Here is a 10,815-nt window from a genome sequence, read left to right as displayed (position 1 = left end):
AACAGAGCTGTGCTACACTGTCTGGCATGCTGCTTGTTGCAGAGCTAGCCAATGAAGGCATGGCCCAAGGTGAGGGGCGCTGGCTGGCTGAAAGTCACGGCCAGGCTTGAAATACCACAAGTCTGTAATCTGTTCCCTGCTCTTTTACTCTAAGGCCCCTCAAACAGAAGCCAATGTCAGCGGTCTCTTCCAGGATGACAATGCCCCCATTCACAGGGCACGAGGGGTCACTGAATGGTTTGATGAGTATGAAAATGATGTGAATCATATACTATGGCCTTCGCACTCACCAGATCTCTACCCAATTGAACACCTTGTAGAATCTATGCCAAGATGCATTGAAGCTGTTCTGGTGTCCCAACACCTTACTAAGGCACTTTATGTTGTTTTTATCCTTTAATTTGTCACTCGTCTGTATAATCATTTCAGTCCACTGCTCTTGGCACCTGTATAATCAGGCACTGTGTGTTGTGCCACCTGGTGGTGGGCAGAGGGGATGCACTGGATCCAAGTTTAGTTGTAAGCTTTTGGGATCAGTTTTGATTCCAACCTATAATCACCTTAGGCAAATTCAGTTTGTATCTTAGGCATCATTTGCAGGTTTGAAACACTGTCTTTCACTTATTTGTGTTGTTCTCACATATTGCACACATACATATTCAAATTAGATTGATCAAGATGGAGAGCAATTTTCCCCTCCATTTTCATTGAACACATTTGAGTCGTTGTGGATGGTGTCCACTGTACTGTCAGATGAGAAAATAGGTTTGCCTTTGTGGTTCTCCCTGGTCTGGGTTTAAGAACAATCTGAAGCTTGAACTTGAGCAGCACAAAGTTGTGCCCTGTTAGAGGGGCAGTGCGTCATTGGGAGCGGTGCACATTAATTGGGCCTGGACTGAGAAACTTGGCAAGAAGCGTTCTGCTTTGTGTGTGTGTGTTTCTTTTTACTTGTTTTGAGAGGCTAAATCTCATGCTCAAAGCTAATCCTTAAAATCTCTTAGGCACCTCCTTGTTTGTATATCAAACATGTTCTGTTCACGGAACAGTCTGACCTAAACTGAATAGAAGTACTTCATTAAAAAGTCTGAAAAGCACCAGGAATTATTTTTTTGAACTGAGAAGGATTGTGAGGAAGGGCTGTGAAGAGTGGGTTAGTATGATATCCCATACCAGCGAGCTTGAATGTGAGTCTTTTTAGCATTATGTGTTGCTTCTTATGTAAGCCGGGGGGGGGGGGGGCAATGGAGCCATCGCCAAAGGGCTGACAGAGCTTATGCAATGTTTCCACAGAAGCTCTCTGCTAGCCCCCTATCGTGATCAGGACTCTGGTGAGTGGCGTGGGTTGGAGACAGGGATTACACCACAAAACCAGGAGAGAACATTGGACACTGCTGCTTTGGCTGTCAGTAAAGATTCTGGTGTGTCTATTTATAGGTTCAGCCCCCAATGCTTAGTCAAACTGTGGAGTTCCACAATATTTTTTTTTTTGGTTTTTTTTTTTCGGGGGAGTGGGGGGGGGGGGGGGGTAATGGGACAGCATCCATGACCTCTCTTTTTATTAAATAATTTCTCTGCGTATTTTATTCACAATTCACATATCACTGAGAAATTATGCTGTGGAGGTGACATTCAGTGCCTGCTTGAGAGTGGCTCTGGCCTCTGTGTGTTTTATAAGAATGAACTGCAATCGCAAACAGTCTGAAAGACATCACCGAATGGACCGCATAATGAGTCTTCTTTTGTACGTAAAGAGTGGGGCTGTGAAAATGAGGGCACTGTGCTCATGGACATGGGCCACTCAAGCCAGATTCCCTGTAAGCCACCATGGTGTCTAAAAGGCTTTGGATCCTGAGAGGCACTTAACCTCCCTGATCAAGAGAACCTTCTAGATGGGACCAAAAGGCGTAACTGCAGCCCTTCTGGACAGGAGCTCTTATACGTGACAGAAAAATATGAGCGTGGCTTATGAAACATAGAAAGCACCCAAGGCAGCTCCACCCATTGTGGGGCTCATGAAACCTTACTCTCCCATGATTCCCATGTACCCCAGGTCTCCTGCTCTTTGGGTTTGTAGGGGATCCCCTGCGGCATCACTGCAGAGGTGATCTCAGTAATATGAGTATTAAGAGGTCATACCAGTGCAGAACATCGCTCCACGTACAGGGACCCGTCCCCACCGTACCGTCAATCAATCAGTCACCAATACTCTCACCGACAGCTCCAAGCCATGTGAGATCTGGCCTCTGCCCCCCACCAGCATGATCCCTGGTAACCAGCGAAGCATTACCTCAGTGTTGTAATAGACCACCAGCCAGCACCAGTCCCACATCGCTTACCACAGAGTTCCACAGTCACCCCTGTCCTCCTGCTGGCGGCAAATGGGAGTGCCACACGCGTCCTCAGGACACAGCCTTGTAGTGGAGTGTACAGTGAGCATGCATACTTAGTGTATATAATTATAGCAGTCGTTTTATTTTCAGAAAAATACCAGGCTGCTGGGTAAGGAGCAGAGCAGCAGGAAGGAGTCAGGAGGAGCTGTGATGAGTGCGATGATGAAGACTCCGCTTCACTCCCCCTGCCCCGCCAGCTGTCCACTCGCTCCACTGTGTCTACAGTTCCCTTCTGCTACGTCACATTCATTACATAACCGTGCCGCAGAGCGTGTGCACTCTCTGTAGGAGGTAGTGGAGCGCCGGGGCAACAGGTACCCCCCCAGCCCCCCCCCCCCATCTGAGCACATGCCGCAGTAAAGGAACATGGCAGCCTGAGCACAACCAGCAGCCTCCTTGGTGAGTACACCATTTAATGGCACAGGACCCCCTCCAATCTATTTTTGCCTTTTTATGTGATTTCCTTAAGGGGATGAGTAGCGTAAACAGGGGGGGGGGGGCTTGACATTTTACTGTTAGCTCCAACTCCTGCAGGAACAGGTACATATATCTTCTCTGAAAATAGCTAAGCAGCACTTTGCTAAGGGGCCATTTCATATCAGCTGGCTGGCTGTGAACACTCTTGAACACAGGTCACCAAATGGCAAATGCTGGAGCAGTTAGTTAAGTGGCTTGCATCATGCTGTGAGTTCTAAAAGGCCCTTAATTATTCCTTCATGACTCTGGAGACAGGAGTCCATATAAACCAGGGCTCCAGCTGACGCAATGGCTACCTCCCAGGCAGTTCTTTGCTTGTGTAACACAGTGTCCTCAGCCACCCTGAGAGTGGGAGCTATGATCAGCACCTCCAAAGCAGACCTTTTCATTTAGGGCTCAGAGCTCAGCACCCTGTGCAGCCAAACAGAGGCTCTTACCAACAGCTGAGGTCTTTATGCGACGCAGTTTAATTGCAAGGTTACCTTTGTTCATTCTTTTTTTTTTTTTTTTTTTACCACTTGTGCCTGCTCTGTTTAACTTTGTTCGGTCTGGCTGTGACAGGCCTAGAGATTATGTAACTGGTTCATCTCTCTGCAAAGATAATTATGAAGTAAGCAAGAACTAAACATTTGACCAAAGGGCAGTAGTGCATAAGAAAATGAAACTGTAACCATGATCCTATTGAACGGGGCTAACCTTTCAGTTGTGTAGCACAGGAACTGAACAGAACCAAGTTGGCGGCCATTACTTGTCAGCTCCTAGTGCTCTTACCTGCCTAGGCTAGCTAGCCTTTTTGGTGCCATTTATGGTCAGTACTCAACTAGCAGAAACAATTAAACCTTTAAAAGTTTTCTTAACTAGCCACCAGAGCAAGCATTTTTCTCTGAGACTGACTAAGCATGAGAGAAACCAGCTTTGTTTACTTTTTTATTTATTTACCTGAGCTGTACAAAAAAATAACCATGAAACTATAAAATAAACATACATTTTTCCCAAGCAATTTCTTAGTTACAGATAATCTCTTTGGTTCAGAGATTATCACTCATCATCGTCTTCCTCCTCTTCATCACTGATCACATATTTCTTGGCCTTCTTTGTTGAGTTTTCCTCATCATCCTCGGCCTTCCTCTTTCCAGAACCCTCTCCTTCCTGAAAGGGTTAAAAGGTCAATGAAGATCACAGTTTCTCTTGTACTGACCCTTCCTCACCTCAGTGACACATTAAAGGCAGACTGCAGAGGTGGTTCTTTTTTAAACCATTTCCAAATCAAGTCTCAGTTAAGAGAAGCTACTGACTGTGGGCACTCGAGGCCCCGTTTGACCCCTTGCATCAGACAGAAGCTGGCTGAGAGTCAGAACGGTCTCAGCCAGCTTGAGATAATAAAACAGGATCTCTGGCAATGCCGCTGCACACACAACTGGACAACTGCACCACTTGTTGCCCAACTATATAAATTCACCTGGTAAAACATGGCAATGATTGTCCTTTTAACTGGCTCTAGCATGACTGCAGTAACTGGGACACAAGATCTCGTAAGATATCTCATAGTTTGTATTTTTCGTAGCTTGTTTGTAAATATGAATATGATCCAGAGTGCACCTCCTGAGAAGAGAGCTACAGACTCAGGCTGTGTTTAAAACCAAATCCTAACACACTTTGTACTACGTTAGTATGTACTGTGTCCTACATACTGAAGACATTATTGTGAATAGCTAGTAGTCTACACCGGACAATATAAAATTGAGTATACTTAACCGTGCCACAAACCTGTGGCCGTGAGTAGCCCATTTACTTTAACTAACGTTGTAAACACATCTACAAATCGACCTAATCAGAGTTACAGAATTTCAGTAAATACGCGTGACATTATTCATTAATGTATTTTTATCCATGGCCACAAAAAAATGAAAATGACATAAAATGGAAAATTGTCCAGCGGTTCATGTCATTGCTCTCAGTTTCTATCCAAATATTGTACTGTTGTTACTTTCCTCATTTATATTTTTTATTAATGTGCCAAGAGTCATATGCCCAAGCATTAGGGTTGTCATCCATCCCTTATAATACAGAAGAAAAATAAAATGTTGTGTTCCTTATTGAATTAATAGAGACCACAATCTGTTCCATATTTTCCAGCACATTTTTGCATTAGAAGTTGTTCTTAGCCACATGCCTTGTTTTTGAATTTGCCTCAGGACCAAGTAGCTAGCCAGCTAACACTCCAGCTTTCCAATGTCACTTAAAAGCAAGGTGATGCTGCTGCCATAGTTGTGAGTCATAAATGATTCCTCGCACAGCCACAACTTAGGCACAGGTGTGACGTGAGCATCTTACCTCATCGCTGTCCAGCTTCTTGGCCTTCATCAGCCTCTGTGCCCGGTCATCGTCGGAGCCCTCATCACTGTCTGAAGAGTAAATTCTGGCCCGCTCCTCTGTAGGGGGGAGACGGTTCACCCGTTTTCAGTAACTGACCACCCGCTTTCACGCTACAGTGCATTTCACATCACTTCCCTTCCAGCAGACTGACTCGGGTGTCTGTGCTAAAACTTCTACAGGAATCCTGGTCAGGACAAGTAAAAAAACTGAAAAGTACAGCTGCTGCCATGCTGCATAACTGATAGGCCTTCGTTTGAATATGTGGTAATCCTTGAGGTGGTGTTGTTCCTGCACGCTCACTGCTGAGGTGATGTTGTGTGAGACACAGGTGTGCGCGTGTGTGCGTGCGTGTGTGTAAGCCCCCTCTCACCTCGCAGCCCCCCGCTCTTGTACTTGCTCTTGATGGCAGCGAGGCTGATGGACTCTTCGCCCTCCTCCTCCTCGTCGTAGCGGTCGGGCTCCAGGTAGCCGGCGCTCAGGCCCCGCTGGTGCTGCTTCTCGCGCATGCGCCGCTGCTGGGACTCACGGCGGATGGAGGCGCGCAGCCTCTCCTCCTCTTTCTGCGGGAGACGGGGCGCGGTTCAGACACGGGGCCGGTCAGTTGCATCAGGGAGCAGAGCCAAGACAAAAGGAGCTCCACTACCGGAACCTCACAATCATCAGAACTCAGGCTTAAAGCACACCTACCACTTCCAGCATCTCTTTCTGACCTTAGTGGGGCTTCCCGCCAAGGACAGAGCAACTTTCACTATGATTGACACACCTCTGTCTGATCTGGCACAGGCCTCGGGCGTGCCCGGGATCAGGTGATGGTACCTTGATCATTTCGTTGCGCTGGGACTCGGGGTCGCGCCCGGCCATGGGCAGGATGCGGATCTTCTGGGTCTTGGAGCAGCGGTCGGCCAGAGACAGCGTCATCTTCCTGTGGGTGGCGCTGTCTGTGGAGTGAGGCCTACGAGAGCACAAACCGCACACTCCATTACGCCATGGAAAACACCGCCACAACCAGGCCCCCATGAGTCAACACCGTGCTTCCCAGCCGCTTCACACTTCCCTATGAAGCACTGTGAGCTTAAAGGCGCTGTGTAGATATGTTTTTGTTACCACTCATCATTATAATTTCACACACACAGCTGTTTAGCTGTTTGAACAGCTGAAAGCGGTCTGAACATGTGACTAGACTAAAATCGGAACTTGCACCAGCATCCAGACAACTCCTTTTCAGTGACTGAATCTCGAATATCCTGAGCAAAAACATGATGCAAGTCTACGAAACCAAGTTTCGCCATGCCAACCTTTCAAATAAAAGGTACATTGAATAAACATATTACGCTTGTATGCGGGATTAAAATTCCTGCTTGATCTGTGAGCCTTTTCTTTAATCGCATTTCAGCCTGTACCCTGAGAATAACCGGCTGTCCAATAGACAAACAGTACCAGCGAGGTTTGAACAATAAGAGGCTTAATCCCATTGGAACTGGGAACACACCAATTCTGAGAATTAACACTGCACAGAAATGTGAATGGAGACTACAAATAAGGGGAGGGTGTTCTTTCCGCAATCCAAATTCAGCCTAATGCTTTAATTGCGACGAGGCAAAGTTCTGAGTCACTGGCCGCGTGCCAAACGCACCATTCTTCGGGGGGCGAGGGGGGGTGGGGGGGCAGCCTAACCTGAAGGTGAGCTTGGTCTTGAACACGGCCTGCCCCTGCAGCCCAGTTCCCTGCCGGATGAACAGGTGGTTGTGATCTCCCTGGAGGGGGGCCTTGTACACGTCGAAAACCTCGTTCCCCAGGTGCAGCGACATGCTGTGGGAAGCAAACAGCGGGGCGTTAGCACGGCCTCCAGCCCCGCCCGTCTCCAGGAGGCCCGCGGCGGACGCGCGCTCACCTGCCGTCGGACCACTTGACGATGCGCGCGTTGCTCTCGCGCGTCTCATTCCCCTCCTCATCCCGGCGCGCTTTCCACCGGATCGTGTTCTCAACCTGCGCGGTGCGGCGGGGCGAAAGGCCGTTACGTTTCACTGTGCGCGCAACACAACGATACCCAAAACTCTGATTTTAACAGGCCTTTGATAAGAACTCCCCGCCCGAGAATACCTTTAGCTTGAGCCTGGTCCGACCCTCTTCATCCAACATCTCCTCGTCTTCAAACTCATCTTCATAGTACTGTGGATCAAATGGCCTGAAATCAAATTAAGACGGAGGACAATTATTTACAGAGAAAATGAAGAAAATCGGATTGCGGCCACTGCCCGGTACATCTGGCTGGCCGAAATGGACAGCAGTTTACCTGGGAATCATGCCCAAAACTACTGCCAAGTCTTCTCAACTTACTGCCAAGGACTTAATACAGCCAAGCCAAGGCTATGGCAGACCCAGACACACAAAGATCCTCACCAACAACGGAACAGTCCAGATGCTTTGGGACCAACCTTAAGTTGCAGAGGCAAGTACCATTTCATGCACATTACAACACTGTACTTTGACAGAACGAGCCTTAAACAAGTGTTAAACATTTAGACTGGCCTGCAGCCAGTGTTCAGTCAGTCTGGCTAGCTATAAGAAGCAGAAAAGAACATAACAGAATAAAAAAATGTACTGCCCAGTAAAAACAAAGGAAAATTTCCTTCAGCTCTTATGCTTACAATACAAAAATAACCATAAATAAAAAAATAATTTAATTCACATAAACGCAGCAATTTACCTGGGCTCCACGCTGAGGAAGTTGGGCAGCTTCACGAAATAGAGGTCACTCCCAAGATCTGTACTGACTTTGGGAATTTCCACCTCTATCCTGGTCTCTGGAACCGGCTCCTCCTCCTGGTGCTCCGTCTCCAACCCATCTTCATTGTCCTGTGGTCCAGGGAGCAATGCCACATTACAGAAAGATACCAAAACAACAGGTGTACAGCCAGGGTGCATACACAACTGCAGGATCAAATATCATCACAGCACTTGGGTGTGTATGTGACCAGCACTGGGCTTCGCGTCAGGCAGGAGCACACTGAAACCCATCTGCGATGACGTGCAGCTCACCAGGGGCTGCCCTGGAGTGGGGGGCTTCTCCGCATCACTGTCAGAGGAAATGTCATCTGCCTCGCCAAACAAGTCATCAGCAGCTGGCTTTATCTCTGAAGAGAGAGGCAGGGTTTCCTATCAGTTCACACATCACCCTTATAACATGACATTCAAGTGGAGCCATTCAGCCATGCATTTCTTTTATTCACACACAGACGCACACACAAACATGCACCCATGCAAAGCTATCGTGTCCAGATGAAATGTCACCTTTCCGATTTCCAGTGTCGCTGTCAGAGTCTGAATCTGAAGCAATTTTCTTCTTATGCTTCTGTTGAATAAAATCATCATCGCTGTCACTGCCTTTTGCAGACTCTGAAGAAAAAGGAAAAAAACAAATTCAGGCATGCCGCTGTGCGTGTGAACTTCTCTTCAGTTACGATACAAGCATTCCTCTTACCATGAACCTGCTGGTAACTTGCCAATCTCTCCTCATAAATGAATAAAATTAACAACATAGTCCAAATTAAAGACAGGAAGGACTCGAAACAGGCCATTAGTGTAAAACATTGGTCATTACCAAAATAAAGTTCATCTTGAGTTAAACGTGTGCATTTTATATTCATTCTTTATAATGAACATCATTGCAAAACAACTTTGCAATGTTTGCTATGTTCATACAGTATGCCTTTACATTAAGCACAATCATATTTATGGACACTGAAATATCTATATTGCAGTATTTATGTACTTTAAAAAAAATAATGCTAGGTTTACAAATAGAGCCTAATAGTATAACACACGGCAGATCTCTTCCAATGACCATTTATGTCCCAGATTAATCCATCCAATTAAATATTCTGATCTTAAATACTGGAATCTTAACTTTATCATTCCTGGAAAGCAAATAAAATACACAGAATCGTCATGTCTGATACTTCAAGAAGACCATAAATGCTGCCCAACCTGATTTCCGTCTTTCCTCGCCCTCGTCTTCAGAGCGCCCGCGCTCTTCGTCCGAGTGTCTTGGCTTTTCGTCATCGTCTGATTGGTCGCTTTTGGCTCCTCCACCCCACTTCTCGTCGTCGGAGTGCGCTTCTTTCACCGAGCCTTCTCCGTCCGTGTGTGGCGTACCTGGTCCAGATCGCGGAGTGCCAGGGTCTGAATGGGCGCTGCCAGCGTCAGAGCGGGGACTGGCCGCCTCTGAATGGGCACTGCCCACATCTGATCTGGGGCTGGGAGCGTCAGAACGGGGACTGCCTGGCTCAGACGGAAGGCTATGTGGGCCTTCGTGGTCTTCTTCCTCCCGGTGTCCTTCTGAGCCGCTGTGCTGCTCCGCGTCCGAATGCTCGTTGTCCTCTTGTTCAGAATGCATGCTCGCCTCTGACGGGTTATCAGACCTCTCCGATCGGTTATCGCTTCCACTGTGCTGGCTACCACGGTCATCTTCGCTGTCATCACCGAACAGCTCCTTATTGCTCGGCTTCCCGGCATCCCGTCCATCCTCATCGTCGTCATCATCGTCGTGGTCCCGGTCACTCTCGCTTCCTGAAGCATTACTTACTGACCTGGGTCTCTCTTGCTCTGAATCCGACCCGGACCCCGAACCCGACTCTACGGTTCAGAAAAAAACACAAGTAACTCATTACTTTTCTTATGAGTAGTCACACATCTCACCTTGCCACCGAGAGAACAGCTGACCGCACAGTTCCAGCTCCACATAGGTAGGCCTACACCGATTTCTAACTAGGTTCATTTCGTCATCATATTCTGACCCTAAGCTTTAAGACAACTACATTATGTGCTAACTAGCTACATATTTACCAAGCATCGTTAACTAAATGATTTGCCAATGTACTGCTAACCTGATTAGCTGTACAATCACAATGCATCGTTAACTAACTACATTATTCTCTTTACTAGCATTAGTAACTTAGTACCCCAGTCATTAATGCATCGACTGAGCATCCACATACCGGCAGATGACTGCGATGCTTTTCACAACAATTAACGTACAGACCCGTGCATGAGTATAAATAAACTTGATATACAACCTGCTAAAAAAAATAAAAATAAAAAAAGCAGTGTGGTACGTTATAAACTGTTTGTGTCAACAACATTTTTTAAAATTATTATTACCTCGACGCTCATTTTCACTATCACCGTCACTCCCGAACAATTCATCCATGTCCGCCATTTCTTCTTCACTGTGGTTCTACGGAAACACAGGAAGTAAAAATGATCATAGGTTTGTTTCCTGTGTTTGCCGGAGAGTTCAGTTGAGTGGCAATGCATTTATATATCCACAGGGTGGCAATAGAGCGCGCCATACTCTTCTGTTGAGTGGGTTGGTGAGGTCTATGGTTGGTGACAGTCACCAGTGCTCCCATTTTAGGAGCATTTGCTGCGTAACGTTGATGTGTACTAACCGGTACTAACCTATTTTTATACGGTCTATGGTACTAACTGGAAAAATAATGCAGGAGCACACATACTAATCTGGAATTCACTAGAGTGCTCCAAAAATGTACTATTTAGGAGCACACGTGCT

General features: G+C 46.8%; 1 protein-coding gene across 1 annotated transcript; it reads right to left on the bottom strand.

The window, feature by feature from the left end:
- Positions 1-3,897: 3,897 nt before the first annotated feature.
- On the bottom strand, positions 3,898-10,549 carry leo1 (LEO1 homolog, Paf1/RNA polymerase II complex component). The gene is made up of 12 exons (XM_064312239.1): positions 10,404-10,549; positions 9,231-9,878; positions 8,535-8,639; positions 8,283-8,377; positions 7,951-8,099; positions 7,344-7,428; positions 7,135-7,229; positions 6,918-7,052; positions 6,060-6,195; positions 5,614-5,803; positions 5,202-5,299; positions 3,898-4,016 (listed from the first exon to the last, which is right to left on the bottom strand). The coding sequence occupies exons 1-12, from the start codon at positions 10,459-10,461 to the stop codon at positions 3,906-3,908; spliced, it is 1,905 nt and encodes a 634-aa protein (XP_064168309.1). The 5' UTR covers positions 10,462-10,549; the 3' UTR covers positions 3,898-3,905.
- Positions 10,550-10,815: the final 266 nt, after the last annotated feature.

Source organism: Anguilla rostrata, chromosome 16 (genome assembly GCF_018555375.3).
Source record: "Anguilla rostrata isolate EN2019 chromosome 16, ASM1855537v3, whole genome shotgun sequence".
Classification (NCBI taxonomy): Eukaryota; Metazoa; Chordata; class Actinopteri; order Anguilliformes; family Anguillidae; genus Anguilla; species Anguilla rostrata.
The sequence above is the reverse complement of the archived record's forward strand: the minus strand, read 5'-3'. Positions and strand labels throughout refer to the sequence as shown.

Coding starts and splice junctions, on each gene's coding strand:
- leo1 (XM_064312239.1), bottom strand. CDS start 10,461: ATGGCGGACATGGATGAATTGTTCGGGAGTGACGGTGATAGTGAAAAT. Junction 7,429..7,950: donor TTCCTCAGCGTGGAGCCCAG/GTAAATTGCTGC, acceptor ATTTGATTTCAG/GCCATTTGATCCACAGTACT. Junction 6,196..6,917: donor AAGACCAAGCTCACCTTCAG/GTTAGGCTGCCC, acceptor GTGCTCTCGTAG/GCCTCACTCCACAGACAGCG.